General features: G+C 36.3%; 3 protein-coding genes and 3 non-coding genes across 6 annotated transcripts; 2 read left to right on the top strand and 4 right to left on the bottom strand.

The window, feature by feature from the left end:
- Positions 1–432: 432 nt before the first annotated feature.
- Positions 433–5,912, top strand: LOC111802128 (potassium channel KAT3-like). Its single transcript, XM_023686395.1, has 12 exons — positions 433–602; positions 1,532–1,747; positions 1,826–1,981; positions 2,960–3,017; positions 3,093–3,410; positions 3,487–3,726; positions 4,530–4,628; positions 4,714–4,746; positions 4,843–5,028; positions 5,121–5,451; positions 5,539–5,646; positions 5,857–5,912. Exons 1-12 carry the CDS (start codon positions 433–435, stop codon positions 5,910–5,912), a joined length of 1,971 nt encoding a protein of 656 aa, XP_023542163.1.
- Positions 5,913–8,711: 2,799 nt separating this feature from the next.
- Positions 8,712–11,607, top strand: LOC111801334 (60S ribosomal protein L18a-like). Its single transcript, XM_023685291.1, has 4 exons — positions 8,712–8,853; positions 9,175–9,290; positions 9,390–9,453; positions 11,028–11,607. Exons 1-4 carry the CDS (start codon positions 8,839–8,841, stop codon positions 11,367–11,369), a joined length of 537 nt encoding a protein of 178 aa, XP_023541059.1. The 5' UTR covers positions 8,712–8,838; the 3' UTR covers positions 11,370–11,607.
- A 999-nt stretch (positions 11,608–12,606) lies between these two features.
- Positions 12,607–12,679, bottom strand: TRNAR-ACG. Its single transcript has one exon. It is a non-coding gene; the product is annotated as a tRNA-Arg (tRNA).
- A 103-nt stretch (positions 12,680–12,782) lies between these two features.
- On the bottom strand, positions 12,783–12,855 carry TRNAR-ACG. Its single transcript has one exon. It is a non-coding gene; the product is annotated as a tRNA-Arg (tRNA).
- A 141-nt stretch (positions 12,856–12,996) lies between these two features.
- Positions 12,997–13,069, bottom strand: TRNAR-ACG. The gene has a single exon. It is a non-coding gene; the product is annotated as a tRNA-Arg (tRNA).
- Positions 13,070–13,678: 609 nt separating this feature from the next.
- Positions 13,679–17,982, bottom strand: LOC111801832 (3-oxoacyl-[acyl-carrier-protein] synthase I, chloroplastic). Its single transcript, XM_023686012.1, has 7 exons — positions 17,273–17,982; positions 16,016–16,447; positions 15,646–15,819; positions 14,914–15,027; positions 14,683–14,784; positions 14,151–14,217; positions 13,679–14,065 (listed from the first exon to the last, which is right to left on the bottom strand). The coding sequence occupies exons 1-7, from the start codon at positions 17,726–17,728 to the stop codon at positions 13,998–14,000; spliced, it is 1,413 nt and encodes a 470-aa protein (XP_023541780.1). The 5' UTR covers positions 17,729–17,982; the 3' UTR covers positions 13,679–13,997.
- Positions 17,983–18,471: the final 489 nt, after the last annotated feature.

The following is an 18,471-nucleotide window of genomic DNA, read 5'->3' as shown; positions in this document are numbered from 1 at the left end:
CCCACATATATATATATATATATATATATATATATATATATATATATATATATTTGTAATTTAAATTTATATAATTAAAAAAAAATGGATTAATGATAGCCAACTAAAATGATACTCTGGCATAAAAAAAAAGGTACAGAAAGTTAGGGAAAAAAAGAATCATGAGCTGATATCTTGTATCCTACCCACCATTTTTACACGTGTCCACCAATGCCTCTCAAAATCAATCTCAACCGTCCAATATATTTTCTTTTTTCTTTTAAATAATTTGAATAATTAATTAATTAATTAAATAAAAAAAGAGTTTTTATAATTTGTCTGCCACTTCCTCAAAATTCTTTATTTCCAGCTCGGATATTTAACTGCTGCTTCTTCTTCTTCTTCCTCCTGTGAACAGCTTCCATTTCTCCGGTGGGTTTTCCGACCAAAAAAATGGGATGTTCTTGTCGGAGGCGGTTCTTGAAGCGGTTTTGCGCCGACGAGGTCCAAATCAATGGCGGCCTTCAAAGCAGTTTTGACCTCTTGCCTTCCCTTGGCGCCTCCATCAGCCACTCTACCAGCCTTCCTAAACGCATCATTTCCCCTTTCAACCCTTGTTATCGGTAAATTATATTGATTTTAGCTTCCTTTCTTAACTAAATCACTCGTTTTGTCGAGAATTTAGACGCCCACATTAGCTAATTAAGAGGAAGATCATGTGATCATTCGATCATGCGTTAATAGAGAACCGCTATAGTTTAAACTCACCGCTAATAGATATTGTCCTCTTTACGTTTTTTTTCTTCTGGGTTTCTTTTCAAAGTTTTTAAAATGCGTCGGGAGAGGTTTTCACACCCTTATAAAGAATGTTTGGTTGGATCTCACCGGAACACTATCTCTATTGATATGAGAGTTTTTGAGAAACCAAAAGCTCAAAAAGAAAAATCACGAGAGCTTATGCTCAAAGTGGATAATATCGTACAATTGTGGAGGTTTGTTGTTTCTAACATGGTATTAGGGTATGCCTTTAACTTAGTGTCGAATAGGGACTCTATTAGATGTGAGATCCCACGTCGGTTCGGGATGAGAACGAAACATTCTTCATAAGGGTGTGGAAATCTCTCACTAGCAGACATGTTTTAAAACCATATCGGTTGTGGAGGAAAACAAAACATTCTTTATAAGGACGTGGAAATCTTTCCCTAGCATACGCGTTTTAAAAATCTCGAGGGAAAGCCAAAAAATGACAATATCTACTAGTTGAGGCGAGCTTGAGGTGTTGCAGTACAAGAGTTTCTAGAAAACCAAAAGCAAAATCACGAGAGCTTATACTCAAAGTAGATAATATCGTAACATTAAGGAGATTCGTTGTTTCGTTTAACTTAGTATCAAACAAGGACTCTATAGAACGAGTCGATGGTATCAGGGTCATACCTTTAACTTAGTATCGAACAGGGACTCTATAGAAGGAGTCGAGTCTCGATTAAAGGGTAATTACGGTATATTATTATAATCTTAGTTACTAATGTTTTGCATTTGTTATGTGTTTCAGAGCATGGGAGATATGGGTAGTGATTCTAGTGATCTACTCAGCTTGGATATGTCCATTTGAATTTGCCTTTCTTCCCTACAAACAAAATGCTCTTTTCATCTTTGACAACGTTGTCAACGTGTTTTTCGCCGCCGACATCGTTTTAACATTCTTTGTCGCATATCTCGATGGTCAATCCTATGTTCTCGTCCACGCCCACAAAAAAATAGCACTCAGGTTCGATCCACAAAAACAGCATTATTATTATTATTATTATTTATTTTATTTTATTATTATTATTATTTTTTTTTTTAGGTATTTGTCTACTTGGTTTGTTTTGGATGTTTGTTCGACTGCACCATTACAGTGGATCAGTTTCTTGCTCACGAACCGAACTGGGGAGGCTGGGTTCAAGCTTTTGAACATGCTCCGGCTATGGCGGCTCCGTCGGGTCAGCTCTTTCTTTGCGAGGTTTCTCTTTTCTTTCTAAACTTCTACAATGATAATGATACGATATTGTCTATTTTAAACATAAGTTCTTGACTTTGTTGTCGGTTTAATATAGCTCTATCACAAATCGTTACTAAGACTGTGAGATCCTACCTCGGGTGGAGAAGAGAATGAAACATTCTTTATAAGGATGTGGAAACCTTTCACTGGCTGACGAGTTTTAAAAACTTTTAGGGGAAACTGGAAAATGAAACTCAAATAAGATAATATCTGATAGCAGTGAGTATTAGAGATGTTAGTGGACAAAGTAGGGACGGGAAGTCTTTGTCATTCCCATCGTGCAAAAATTTTCATTTATTATTTTAAAAGATCGGGGCATGTTAACGGGTGAAGACGAGTTTTTCCCATTTTTTAAATATCCCTTTCAAAAAAAGTTTAATGAATTATTATTATTATTTTTTTTTAATGAAGTTTTTATTAAAAAATGTAAAATATTCTAATAAATATATATTTATGTAGAAGTGGATCGGTATAGGATCGGGGAATGTAGTCCCCGTCTCCACCCACTCCCTGTCCCAACGATCAAATGGATATCTCTAGTCTAGACCTTCGAGTTGAACAAACCTCACAACTTCTTTGTTCAATACTACAAGATAGACAAATAAGAGCATGAATTTGATACGGCTCGTTAAGAATGTAACAGTCAAGCCCACCGCTAGCAGATAATGTCCTCTTTAGGTCGTCTCTTTCGTGGGAGGTTTTTAAAACGCGTCTACTAGGGAGAGATTTCCACACCTTTATAAACAATGTTTCGTTCCCCTCTCGAACGACGTGACATCTCACAGAGAATGATAAGCTCTCACAGGTTAAGAACATCAAATCTATAGAGATACTATCTTTACTTATATACCTATAACCTTCTCCTTACGTAGCCAACGTAAGACTCTAACCTAGCTCCGACCAAGCTCGAGCTAACCCGTTTGTTGGGTTATTTTCCAGGCTAGAAAAGGACATCAGGTTAAATTATTTCTGGGTCCGTTGCACAAAGCTCATTTCTGTAAGTACTAATCATAGTTTTTCTCCATAATTAACCCAAAGTTTATGCTAATCATTGGTTTAATGCATATTACAGGTTACATTATTTGCAGTACACTGTGCTGGGTGCTTTAATTTTGTTATAGCCGACAAATATCCTGTCCCAAAACGAACATGGATTGGTGCAGCTAACCCTAATTTTAAGGAAGATAGCCTTTGGAACCTCTACGTTACTTCAATTTATTGGTCCATTACCACCTTAACAACCACTGGCTATGGCGATCTCCATGCTGAAAACCCTCAAGAAATGTTGTTTGATATCTTTTACATGCTCTTCAATTTGGGCTTGACTTCTTATCTCATCGGTAACATGACGAATCTCGTCGTTCATCGGACTAGTCGGACCCAAAATTTTGTATGTATCGTCTTGTTTAAATGAAGAATGAGAAACGAGAAATGAGAAATGACCTGTAACACTGATTTCTTTGTAGAGGGATTCGGTACGAGCTGCGACGGAGTTTGCGTCGAGAAACCAATTACCGAATGGGATACGAGACCAGATGTTATCGCATATATGTCTCAAGTTCAAGACGGAGGGATTGAAGCAACAAGAGACGTTGAATGAGCTTCCGAAAGCGATTAGAGCTTCCATTGCTCATTATCTCTTCTACCCAATTCTTCACAAAGCTTACCTTTTTAAAGGCGTTTCTGATGACTTTCTTTTCCAATTGGTAATCATTCTCAAACCCTTCATGTCGTTTCTGCACGTGTCATTTATGCTTTATACTTATGATGTTTTGATGATGATGTGTGACGTATGATGACGTGTGACGTATGATGACGTGAATGAGTTATATGATGATGTCTTAGGATGTTTTACGATGATTATGATGTGTTATTTGATGACGTTGTATGATGATGATGATGCATGATAACATGACGATGTAAGATGATAGAGTTTCTTTAATATAACTCCTCTTGGGTCTAGGCCTTTGCACGTGTCATTCATGCTTTATACTTATGATGCTTTGATGATAACGTATGATGGCGTTGATGAATTATATGATGATGTCTTATGATGTTTTACGATGATCATGATGTGTTATTTGATGACGTTTGATGACGTTGTATGATGATGACAATGCATGATAATATGACGATGTAAGATGATGAGGTTTCCTTAATATAACTCCTCTTGGGTCTAGACCCCTGCACGTGTCATTTATGCTTTATATATATGATGCTTTGATGATGACGTATGATGTATGATATATGATGATGTGAATGAGTTATATGATGATGTCTTATGATGTTATACGCTGATTATGATATGTTATTTGATGACATTGTATGATGATGATGACGAAGCATGATAACATGACGATGTAAGATGAAATACATGTTTTAAATGTCATGTTGTATTATGATGACGATTTTCCTAGGACACAACCCCGATTAATGTTAATGATGACGAATGTATGAAAATCAATACACGTATATTACAGACAGTAAGTATCAATTCTTGCATATTAAGGTATCAGATGTGGAGGCCGAGTATTTCCCACCTAAGGAAGATATCATACTCCAAAACGAAGCTCAAACCGATCTCTATATATTGGTCTCGGGCAGCGTGGTAAGCAATAAAAAAAAACCCTTTAATTCTCGTTTGAAAATTACGATATTTGCCATTTTGCTAACGTTACGAGACATAAATGCAGGATCTAATATCGAACATTGAAGGCCATGATAAAGTATGTAATAAAATTTATATTATTTATAACCTATGGTTTTGTTCATGTTTATTCAATGCATATATTAAAGTTTTATTTTATCATATGATTCTATAGGTTATTGGAAGAGCAATAGGTGGAGAAATGTTTGGAGAATTTGGAGTGTTATGTGAAAAGCCTCAACCTTTCAAAGTTCAAACCTCAAAGCTTTCTCAAATATTAAGGCTCAAGAGAGATTCTTTGTTGTATATTATCCAATCAAATTTAGAAGATGGGAATATTATAATGAATAATTTTTTCATGGTATAATTTTTTTTTTTTTTTTTATGTATAATTTTTTATTTTTCTTTTTAATTTTCTAATTTTTTTTTTTTGATTATTGGTAAAAAAGGAAGGAATATGAACGAACGGGCGGTATTTGGAGTGACGGTGAGCTAAAGAGAAATGAAAACCGTTGTGAAGATGATGATGATGTTATTGAACGAGTAGGGGAAATGGGAAAGCGAAGAAACGGGAACGTGGGAAGTTTAGACGAACATCGAATTGAGTTTGATGAGCTCGACTCCTTGGAAACTTTGGCGATTAGCTCTTATTTGAATGATTCGAGAGAAATCAAGAAAAGGGTTACTGTACATGTGCAGTCTCGAGATGGAAGTAAGGTTGAGAGTCAATATGGGAAGTTAATGCTTCTCCCGGGTTCAGTAGAAGAGCTATGCACAATTGCAGGTATGTTATGATTCTGATAGCACGTTGAAATTACGTAGCTAAAATAGATATTGATTGATTGCAACTACTACTGCTTGTTCGGTGCAGGGGAAAAGTTTGGAGGGAAAATGGCCACAAAAGTTATGAGTGCCGATAATGCAGAAATTGATGATATAAGTGTGATTCGGGACGGTGACCATTTGTTTCTTCTTTATAGTNAAAAAAAAAAAAAAAAAAAAAAAAAAAATATTTTTTTTAGTGTCGGCTCATGCAAAGTCTTGTAAATTTTGAGGCAACGTGTTAAGATTATCCACCAAAATCTTTCTTGAGGGAGAAATTGTGATATCAAATCATTGAAGTTAGTAAGAATAAAAATATTCCACGATAGATAAGCGCCTATCATTGCTATGCACGTTCTGACTTTAGGTAGTATTAACAACTGTTCGATCTCTTTCATTGGAATTTGGAGTGTCAAAAATTAGTCAAGTAATTACGTGTAACGATTCATGTCTAGAATTCAGAATCCCGATTGCCCTGATAGTCCCCTACGTTATGGTGGTCACGTTATTTATTTCTCGCTTCTAAAAATAAAGACTATCCCTATTGTAACTGTCCAAGCCCAACGTTAGCAGATATTGTCCACTTTGACTCGTTACGTATCGTCGTCAGCCTCACGATTTTAAAACGCCTCTGCTAGGAAGCGGTTTCCACACCCTTATATGGAATATTTCGTTCTCCTCTTTAACCAAGGTGGGATCTCACAATCCACCCCTTGGGGGGAGGGGCTAGCTCTGAAACCATTTTGTAACAGCTCAATCCCAACGCTAACAGATATTGTCCGTTTTGACCCGTTACGTATCGCTGTCAACCTCACAATTTTAAAACACGTATGCTAGGAGACGTTTCCACACTCATATAAGGAATGTTTCGTTCTCCTCTCCAACCGATATGGGATCTCACAATAGACTAACATGAACCCTTTCAATAGACTAACACGATCACTCTCAGATACGTTCAAGGTTCATTGATGTACTTATTTACTCGAGTATCACATCACGAATTTAGCATAAATCGAACTACTTTGAGTCAATCTCTTAGCCACATTTTTGTTCTATTCTCTTTCGGATGTGGAGGAACCCATGTTTAGGTTTAAGTATGTAACATCCCAAAATCACTGTTAGCATATATTGTCTACTTTGGCCCATTATGTATGACTATTAGCATTACGGTTTTAAAATGTGTCTGTTAGGGAGAAGTTTCTACACTCTTATAAGGAATGTTCGGTTCCCCTCTCCAACTGATTCGAGATCTCACAATCCACCCTCCTTGAGGGCTCAATGTTTTCGGGGCACACCGCCCGATGTCTGACTTTGATACCATTTGTAAAAGCCTAAACCCACTGCTAATAGATATTGTCCGTTTTGGCCCGTTACGTATTACCGTCAGCCTCACGGTTCTAAAACATGGCTGCTAGGGAGAGATTTTCACACCCTTAAAGAAATGTTTCGCCTAAACCCACTGCTAGTAGATATTGTCCGCTTTGGCCCGTTACGTATTGCCGTCAACCTCACGGTTCTAAAACGTGGCTGCTAGGGAGAGATTTTCACACCCTTAAAAGAAATGTTTTGCCTAAACCCACTGCTAGTAGATAATGTCCGCTTTGGCCCGTTACGTATTGCCGTCAGCCTCACGGTTCTAAAACGTGGCTGCTAGGGAGAGATTTTCACACCCTCTGGTATTGACCATAATTTACAAGAACATTATGTAGTCTTAGTAAGAGGGGAAAGGGTTAAGGATTTACCCGGTGTGAGATATCACATTGTTCGAGGAACCCTATACACACACACATATATATATTATATATATATATATACATATATATATATTGTCTATCAACACTTCAGAGATGATCTCCAAATTTTTTAACGTTTCTTTTGAAAAAATCACGAGTATTTTAAAACTAAAACGGACAGTAAGGATACCTAAAATATTTAACTAAAATATATATATATATATATATATATATATATATATATATATTAAATAATTAGCATTTATTATAAAATAAATAAATAAAATCTTACAAATTTGGTCCATTTAATTGATGATATATAGGGAATAGGATCATTTTTAATGTGGAATTTTTTATGCTTCTAAAAGAATAATCCATTTGGCTTATCGTTTTCATATGGTTAGACAAATATTCTATTTTTATCTTTCTTTTTTTTAAAAAATACCCATTTTATATATTCATTCATAATGAAATACTTTTAGATGAAACCGATATTATAAAATATTATTTTTTATTAACGATTTAAATTAAGATTGATAATTTAATCAATTCAACCGAGAAAAATAAGATAATATTTAATCACGTAAATAATTCTTAAAAGATAATTATATTTTGTCTTTACTTGCAATGTCGTCGTCAACCGTACAAGGGTGTCTTGCTTTTACCCGAAACATAGAAGTAGCACGTGACTTAAGTATTTTAAAAAATACTCAATAAGTGACTTCACTGTTGGTGTTAGAAAATACAAAGACATGCAACATGAATGGGACCGTTCTACACACAGCTTATATGGACCCACCAGTCGGTCGGCACACCTCTTGGGCCCATTTTCTAGTCAGGCTAACATTCTTTGGTATTGTTGTCGAACACCCGAAAAGAACGGTGACCGTAGTGGCATCATGTTAAACATGACAATCCTTTTCCTTTTTTATAACGTATGCGCCCGTACTCATCATAACGAATTTTTCACATTAATTAAATCATATAATTAAAACATATTTCGGAGTTACGTCTCATTCATGTCATACATCGTGTCATATCATATCATGCACATAACATACCTCTCGACATACCGTATCATATCATCAAACATTTCCGATCATAACATGTACCATATCTTCTGACATATCATTTCATAAACATCTCACACATATCAAACATACGACACGTACAGAGCCACTGAGCACGTGTCATCATACATAACACAAACTTCTAACCATGTCGATAGTAAGACCACTTACTTGAATGACCTTAGCTGACGTTCTCCCTAAACTCGAATATGCTTGATTTCGTCCCTCGAAGTTGTTCCAAGTATCGTCGAGATGTATATGTTTAATTGAACTCGGATGAAACTTGTGCTCAACCTAACTTTTTCGATATCGAGTCTCGCACGTAATATGCTAACCTAAACGATCGAGCTTTTAAAGTTAACAATAAAAATTAAACTATAATAATAAAATACAAAATTAAGAAAAAAAGTGGTGTGGATTTAAGATATTTGCCCCCGAAAGCTCAGGTATAAATGGGGAGCAAAGCCCTAGCCCCGCGCCTTCGTAACCAGTCGGGAAGAGGGAGATCGGTGACAGAGGCATCAGCAGCTTCTCTTCTCCTCCGAGATGGTGTCTTTTAGGGTAAGACATGATTTCCGTTCTTTTAGATCTCTTATTTTTGTATAATGGATGATATAGGAAGCATCAACAGAGGCATTCTCTATATATTATGATGAATTTTTCGTATGTTTATTAGATTAGTGCAGGGATACGGAGACATTGAGTATTTGATTTTCTTCTTCATTGATTTGTTTTTTTTTTTTTTTTTTCGTGATTCCAGAACAATTTTGAAATGCGATTTAATCATATTTTTGTTTGATTAGTTTTTTTTCTGAATCGAAATTAACGCGGTGGATTCGAGGAGTGTTTAATTAGTATTTGTTTTTCTTTTTTTTTTTTCAGTTCCACCAATACCAGGTTGTAGGAAGGGCTATTCCATCTGAATTAGATGAACACCCTAAGATTTACCGAATGAAGTTATGGGCCACGAATGAGGTTCGGGCTAAGTCCAAGTTCTGGTGAGTTTCACGTTAGAAATGCCAATGCATTTCACTTTCGGAAAGCTATTGTATGGAGTTGTTTAATTGTGACGAGTTGTCGATTTTTTTTGGAATCAGGTACTTTTTGAGGAAGTTGAAGAAGGTCAAGAAGAGTAACGGACAAGTGCTTGCTATCAATGAGGTAATACATGCGTGGAATAATGGATATCTTTTGAGTTTATTTACATTAAGTTCTTAGCTTTGTGGAAATGTAATCCTCTGGCTGTTTCTTAGCTTAGGCTGATGCTGAACTGATAATTTTACTGATTAAGAAGGAAATGCATTACAAATATTGTGTTTGTCCGGTTAGCTAATAAGTGGTTGTCATTTGTATTTTATGTCTTAAATGTGTAGAGAATGGTGAAGATTCTCGTGTTAGTTCTTGATGTGTCGAAATGAATGTGCTTTATCCAAGTACCCTTTTTGTTTTCGGATAATAATTGAGACATAACACTTTGGAAGCTTGCCCATTTCCCCGGTGTTGACGTTGTCGATGAAGGACTCTCTTTTCTCTTCTTTATAAGCATATAGATTGGGTGAAACTGGGAATGGAACATCTTAGCTGGTGGTGACATTGTGGAAAAGTTATTTGATTCTTATGTTAGAGAATAAGAAATTATTTGGATTCAGAGGTCTTGATGAAGTTAAGAAAAGAAAGTGTGGGAAAAGGTGGAGAGAGAAAACTTATAGTAGTGTCGCTTTTCATATCTATTAAAAAAAAAATAGTGAGTTCTTGATAGATTTGTGTCTAAATGCAACTCAAGCTAACGAAGTCATTTGATAGCTACTTTCATTGAGTGGGTACCTCCACTTCCTCACCCACTTTTTTAGACAGAAGATTGATGCAAAGCTTGCAATAGACTTTTTAAAAGGGAAGGGGTCAATTTTCAAGGGGAGAGTAAAGATTCAAAGGTTGCTATAGACAATGACAAAAGGGTATTAGTGTTTACAATTCAAAAGCATATAGAACAATTTATGAGGTAATTGCGGAAAGATGGCTATTTGTTCGAAAGTTAAAACCTTGATGTTTACGTGTGATGCTCGTTATAGTTTTATACTCGATTTGATTCGTTGGGCTCTGGAAATGTATTCAACATTATTGATATTCTGAACTTGTTAAATTTTGAAGTACATGAAATGTAAGTTAGACTTACAGAATTTGATTCAATTTGTTCGTTGGGCTGATACCTTCCTAGCAGATGCGTTATAAAAACCTTGAGGGGAAGCCCGAAAGGGAGAGCCCAAAGAGGACAATATCTGCTAGCAGTGAGCTTGAGATGTTACAAATGGTATAGAGCCAGACACGGAGCGGTGTGCCAGCGAGAAGGCTAAGCCCTGAAGGAGGTTGGATTGGGGGATCCCACATCAATTAGAGAAGGGAACGAATGCCAGCGAAGACGCTGGACCCCGAAGGGGTGATTGTGAGGTCCCACATCGGTTGGGGAGGAGAACGAAGCATTCTTTATAAGGGTGTGGAAACCTCTTCCTAGCAAACGCGTTTTAAAAACCTTGAGTGGAAACCCGAAAGGGAAAGCCCAAAGAAAATAATATCTACTAGTAACACCTTTCATGTGCATTTGTGGTGATTTGATATTGAGTGTAGGATCATACTTGCTCCACTTGGATTTTTGAATTTCTTCGAGTTCTTTCGGTTACAAATAATTTTCAATCGAGTTCTTTCTGTTACGAATAATCTTCAATATGATTTCCTTGCAGATCTTTGAGAAGAATCCCACCAAAATCAAGAACTATGGTATCTGGCTCCGCTACCAAAGTAGAACTGGCTATCACAACATGTACAAGGAATATCGCGACACAACTCTCAACAGCGCTGTGGAACAAATGTACACCGAGATGGCTTCTCGACACCGGGTTAGATCTCCATGCATCCAAATCATCAAGACTGCCACTGTTCCTGCTAAGCTATGCAAGAGGGAAAGCACCAAACAATTCCATGATTCGAAGATCAAGTTTCCGTTGGTGTTCAAGAAGGTTAGACCTCCAACCAGGAAGCTCAAGACCACATACAAGGCCTCCAAGCCCAATCTATTCATGTAAACTCATCCTTTCTCCCATGAGCAAGCAGCAGCAGATGCAATAGAGTTTGGTTTAAATCTTCAAAATTTTGGTACATTTTTTCTTTCATTTCTTTTTGTTAGCAATGAATTTTCTCAATCTTATTGGAGGACGTCAAATTTTGCTTCTGATTTTTCGTTTCCCTGCTGATTTATGGAAATGCTTTGACTTCATTTGAAGAACAATTATTTGTTTATAAAGTTTTGTTATTCATAGGTAATATCGGGTGGACCTAAACCGAACAAAATCTTATAAAATATTTTGAGATTTCTTGTGTATTCATAAGTTTACTAGAGCGGTAATTTGTTGTTACTAAGAATGTCGACTTTAGCCATATATATACACTATTTTATTTAGTTTCTTTTATATTTTGTTCTTTTATATTATTTTATTATTTTGGTCGATTTCTTCTATATTATTTTATTACTTTATTTAGTTTATCTCGAAGAAAACAAATATTAATTTTTAGTTTTATAATATATAAACTTATGAATATTTGATATTTTAATTATTAATATGATTTGTTTGATGACTCAATCTAACTCAACCCACGTACAACCCTATTTGGGTTACTCGGTTGGGATGGATTGGGTTATGAACCATATTCATCCATCAGGTTACCAACCCAAAAAAATTTTGTTTGTCTAAACATTTTCTCCAACTCAATCCAACTTAGGTACACTCAGTCCATTATTCAATACATCTAGAAGGAGATGAAAAGAACCTTACCAAGGTTTGACATGCCGTGACTTCTCTTGAAAGAGAGGGTTCCCCTCGAGACTACTTAGTTTCGATTGAAGACTTTGACGGCTGTAATAACGAAAGAGGGAAAAGAAGAAGATATAATCAATTTACTCTCCCAGAAATGTGCTAAGCAGCTTGATTCGAAGTAAAATTCTTGAGTCCAATAAGACCCTATGCTTATCCGTCCACAAGGGTGTAAAAAGAGAGAGGGAAGATATGTAATTGATGTGATATCTCACACTTGATAAACACCTACTCCGGACAAAAACAAAGTGAGCGGCATAGCACGCACGTCTAATTTCAGTTTTCAACTACCGGTTGAAATATATTTATTTAAATTATCTTTTTTAGAAAGAGGATAAAGTTTATTGCCCACTAATTTTATTTTACTTGAATCCTCTAAATTAATTTTGTAAAAAAGAAAAATAATAAAATAGGAAAAAGGAAAAAAGAAAAGCAGAAAAAAAGAAGAAATCGACTCCGCTGGGGATCGAACCCAGAATCTCTGGTTTCGTAGACCAGCGCCTTATCCATTGGGCCACGGAGTCCTTGTTGGTGTTTTTCTAGAAATTTATTAAACTTTATTGTTTACTTATTTTAAAGTTACTCGAATACTCTGAAATAATTTTGTCAAAAATAAAAATTTTAAACCGACTCCGCTGGGGATCGAACCCAGAATCTCTGGTTTCGTAGACCAGCGCCTTATCCATTGGGCCACGGAGTCCTTGTTGGTATTGTTTTCAAATTTATTAAATTTTATTGTTATATTTTAAAGTTACTATTTAAGTTTGTCAAAAAGAAAAATAATAAAAGAGGAAAAAGGAAAAAAGAAAAGCGCGGAATTGCATAAAGAATAAGAAATCGTCGACTCCGCTGGGGATCGAACCCAGAATCTCTGGTTTCGTAGACCAGCGCCTTATCCATTGGGCCACGGAGTCCATGTTATTGAGTGCTTTTAAAATAATTTAATTTAATAAAATCAAGGCCAATTACTTAAAATTTATTAATTCATGATTAGCGTGACAACAAATCTATACAAAAAGAATCTGAAAATAAAATAAAATAATAATAATAACCAACTATGGTTCTTAAAAACTTTGATCTATTTTTAAACTTTTTTTTAAAAAAAAATAAATAAATAAATAATCAATTTTTTAATTTTAAAAATGGTCTGATTCTCGAATTTTTTTAGTTTTAAAAATGAATTACCAACTTTGCCCTTTATTTAAAAAAAAAAAAAAAAAACTTTTGAACTTTAAAATAAAATTTCAAAAAATACCCTTAAAAAAAATTAATATAAACTTTAAAAAATTCTCATTAATACTTTTAGGTTTTTTTAAAAACTTAAAAAATATCCTTAAATTTTAACAAAAAAATACTTTTATCTAGTACATGATCGAAACTATACAAATATTTTTTTTAACGATAGTACGTAGATATAAACTGTTTACCTAGATCTCATAAATTTCGCGCTTCTTGAGTATCTCTAGACCCCTTATTTCATTTCTCTATCTCTAAAACATTCAGAAAATGCAAGAACAAGAGAATTGCAGAAAGAAAAAAACTACTTCATTACAACATTTTGATGAAATTCTTCAGAGAATGTGAACAGAAATCTAATATTATCTAACCCAAAAAACTCGCTTTAAGTTCAAGTAACTCATTTATTGGATCAGAAACACAGCAACAAATGGAATGATGATGATGATCACAAATTGCATATAGACCCCTAAACACTGGAAGACAGACAGAGATGCCCGCAGCGAGCAAAGCAACCTCATTCGTAAATAAATTAGCGACTATTCTCAGATAAGGCTAAGGCTGGACTCTCCTACAAAACCTCGAAGTATAAGCTAACGCACACGCTCAAGGTTTGAATGCCGAGAATGCCACGACCGAGTTGTGTCCACCAAATCCAAATGAATTTGAGATAGCTGAAAACAGAGAATTGCAGGATTTTGTTACTAAACTGGGAGGTTCTGGGATTTAAAGCAGTTGGAAGATATGTATGTAACTTACCAACATTCACTTCGTGCTGCTGCTTTACGTTCGCAACCGTGTCAAAATCAACTGAAGGCTCGGGGTTCTACAGTCAAATAGGGATAAAGTAATGACAAATATTCATCTAAACCAACTTATACAAGCATTGTACTGTATTTGTGAAACAAAATTCTCAAATTTTCATTAGCATGATATTTCCCTATGATCAATATGGGGTAGAAATAGATTGGACTCTCTGAAATCAATGAATCATTAGGATTTGCAGAGAGAATTGAACTATCCCATAAGCTGAAACTAATTCTTTAGGTAAAGCCATGGGAAATAATAAACTCCTTTTCCAACTACCACCCCTCCAGTTAAAACATTAATTCTTCTCGATTTCGTGGATGGTACTAAACTGAAGTGCAGTGTGTGACCATGTAATAAAGAACAGAAAGTAGAGACTGACAAACAATTCTAACTGCGATTGTCGGGAGGGTCTTGCTCTACGTTCAAAAGTTAACCGGACATTATCAGAAACCAGATTGTTAAAATGGAAAAGGAAACGTACAAATTGATTTATGGACGGATGCAACCATCCAGTTTCGATTGCTTTCACTGAGGCAATGGCTTCCAAACCTCCAGCAGCACCGAGGCAGTGTCCTATCATAGACTGAAAAGAAATGACAACGAGAAAAAGCATCAGCAAGCCATTGGATCACCTCGAAAGGAATACATTGAAGCCATGTAAATGCTGGTGAATATGGTGGGGAGGGAGGAAAGGAAGGAGAAGAGAGGTTGCCTTAGTTGCATTGATTTTGATCTCTGATGTATTCTTAAACACTTTCTTGATGGCATTGATCTCAGCTAAGTCACCGGCAAGGGTGGATGTTGCATGTGCATTAATATAGTTGACCTGAAAATTTTATTGAGAAAAAAACAAAAAAAAAAAAGCAAACTTAGTTTTTTTTTTCCTCATAAACAGTGACAATTTATCATTTCAAAAATGGTAGCCTTCCAAATCCCTGTATAACAAAAATGATTCAAAAGGAAATGTGCAATGTGTTCTATAATTGGAAGGGTATAGGAATTACTTGGAGTTCCCAAACCAGTATTAGGCCCATGAACACCCCACATATAAATAACTTCGCTGTTTAATGTCACATGCAACAATTGTTACAAATAAATGCTACTCATATTCATCCAGGTAAAATGAAAATCTTAGGTTGGAGTCGGTCACATTTCAACTTTACCAAGACATTTGACATGAGAAACAAGATGAAAATTATTTTTCTTCAAAGTAAACTTGAATAACATATTTACAAAGTGTAATTAGATGCACATGAGGTACACAAAACGTGGCAGAAGCCTTATAAACAGGCCAACCAACTTGCAATATTGTGCAAATGCACTTGCAAACCGTGTAACATCATTCTCTAGACATTATCGACACGAACTTTGAAACTATTAAAACAGCATTAGCGTCAGCAATTGGGGATTCCAGAAACAGAATAAATAGATCAGATTCAGTTACCTCCTCAGGTGATACACCTGCATCTTCAAGGCTGCTCAAGATGCAAGAAGAGACACCAAGACCATCCGCTCTAGGATCTGTCATGTGATACGCATCACAGTTAACAGCCCCTCCCAAGTATTCAGCAAGAATTGGTGCACCACGTTTCATTGCATGCTCCAAACTCTCCATAACCTGTCGGGTAAAAACTACCACTGGAGTTATCTTCAAATAGGTTTGGAATGAGGTCAAACACAGAGTGAAATTCAACACGAAGAAAATGAATACTCATCTTCCTTGTTGAATACATAACAGTCCAGGTAAAAGCAAGATAAAGTAGCTTATCCTTGCAGAATTTACAGAGCACATCAAGATATACGTCAAAGCTTACCAATATGCCAGCACCTTCTCCCATAACAAAGCCATCACGATCTCTGTCCCATGGCCTTGAAGCAGTTTTAGGGTCATCATTTCTTTGAGATAGAGCCCTACAAGCAACAAAACCCCCTAATCCAATAGGTATGATAGCTGCTTCAGTTCCACCAGCAAGCATCATATCAGCCTCTCCTCGACGGATGTGATTAGCAGCAGCATAGAAGCAATAATTAGAGGTGGCACAAGCAGTGGATATAGAATAATTGGGACCCATGAAACCAATATCAATGGCAAGTAAGGCAGACCCCATATTTGTAATGGCATAAGGAATAAAAAAAGGGGTTATCTTCCGGTGACCTTTCTCGATCAAAGCCTGAACACCATCGGAAAAGACGGTAAGACCACCCATCCCTGTTCCAACAAGCACTCCAGCACGCTCCTTGTCAATCTGTAGCAAAATAAAACCATAACTCCATAAGATAAGAGAAAAAATGAACAATAGAACTGAGGATCTTTAATAAAACCTTCCAAGCAGTGACTGCCTGAAGAACAAACTAATTATTTTCTCTTAAATGGAATTCTCCCCTAGATCAAGGAAAGTAAAGTCAAACAACCAATAATTTCTTCAAATCTCCACGTATCTCTATCTGATTATGCAACTAAATTCCTTCTGGAGGATCTCGATCATATCCTCCAAAGATATAATTTTTCTAGTGTTGTTTGGAGTTGTTTATTTCAAGTGTTCTTCGTCAATGCTCAAGGTTGTAGAGAAACAATCAAGCAACTTCTCATTCAACTTTGCATGATAAAGGGTCGTTCTTGTGGCAAGCTGCTATTTTGTGTGTAGGTTTTTGAAGTGAGAGAAATAATAGAATCTTGAGCTTTTAGAGGTCAATATATTTAAGCCAAAGGTCGCTTTGCTTACAGTTACAGGTTAACGTTGATATCCTAATTCATGCATGTTACTTAGGCGTAGTGATAGATTGCATTATCTCACAAAAAAAAAAAGAGTAAACTAAATCATTTGGACGCAGCTCCACAGCTAATTCAACTCCATACTTGACTTGAGCAAAATTAAATATTCAACCAACCCAACCAGAAACAATGGAATCCTCCAGATCTAAGATTCATGAAGAATTCAGCAAACCAACCAGAAACAATGGAATCCAAAAGAAAATAACAAGAAATGTAATCATGCAGAAGAACACCAGGACGAACACATACTTAACCAAAACAGTTCACATCCAAAAGAAAATCAAAAGGAGGAAATGACCTTAGAGCGCTTATCTCCACCGAGGTCAGCATCCTCAAGAGCCTTCTTACCAGCCACAATGCAATACCGAAGGCAATCATCAAGCCGCCGGTCATTCTTACCATCAATGTAACCCTCAGAAGCAAATCCCCGGATCTGACCACCAAAACGAGTAGGAAACTTGGAAGCATCAAAACGATCAATAAGAGAGATCCCACTCTCACCAGCAAGCAGCTTATCATAGTAAGCATCAACATCATTCCCGAAAACAGAAACAAGCCCCATTCCAGTAATCACCACACGCTTCTTAGGATCCTTCTCCCGCTTAGGCGCAGAGACAGTGGAAGCCGCAGATGCAGAAATGAAGGAAACACGCTTGGATTTCGGAGCAGCAGCGACGAGGAAAGGGGAGCATTTCCGGCGGCGGAATGGGTCCAATGGAGAGGGCTTGAGAGTGGGAGATTGAACAGCCTGCATGGTGGAAAATGGCGATTTGAGGAAGGAAGGAGAGGGGATTTGTATAGAACAAGGAAGGCGATGATTGCAAGGTGAAGATGAGATGAAAATGGGGATGGTGGAGATTGAAATCTGGCAATTGGTTTGGATTTTAGAGCAGGAATAAGAACTTGGGAAGAATCGAAGAGGGTAAGGGGCGGGGGAGCGATTTGTCTGGCTAAATGGTGAAGCCACTCAAAGAGGGTTCTCGTAATCTACGCCCAACTGGAGGATATGATTTAGGCGACCTACATTACATTAATTTCTTTATTCATTTATTTTGATGTTTAATTTTTTTAGTTAATTATTAACCATGATTTGATGTCATATATTAGCTCAACCATTAAAACCCTAACGTCAAACTAAACATAGAACAATGTTTAATTTTTGTTGATCCGGTATTCAAATGACCTAGGGATCCGACCAGCACAGACTATCCAATTCAAATCAAAGAAGTTGAGTTGGGTTAGATTTTTTTTTTTTTTTTTCGGTTGGATTGGATTTTTGGAAGATCGAAAACTGGGTTCTTTATATTTAAAATATGCCTTTCTAGGAGTATTACGATCTGCAGCTCAAGGGGTACTTTATGAAGTTTTTATCGGTCTTATTGTTATTTGTGCGTCTTGTGAGAGTGTTTGGATATGTGAAGGCAATGGCTTGGATGTTCTCCTAACCCAACTTAGGATTGGACCGGAGGAATTGCGGCATGGGTAATGTTTGCGTCT

Source organism: Cucurbita pepo, chromosome LG09 (genome assembly GCF_002806865.2).
Source record: "Cucurbita pepo subsp. pepo cultivar mu-cu-16 chromosome LG09, ASM280686v2, whole genome shotgun sequence".
Classification (NCBI taxonomy): Eukaryota; Viridiplantae; Streptophyta; class Magnoliopsida; order Cucurbitales; family Cucurbitaceae; genus Cucurbita; species Cucurbita pepo.
Note: the sequence above shows the minus strand (reverse complement) of the source record. Positions and strands in the feature narration are given on the sequence as shown.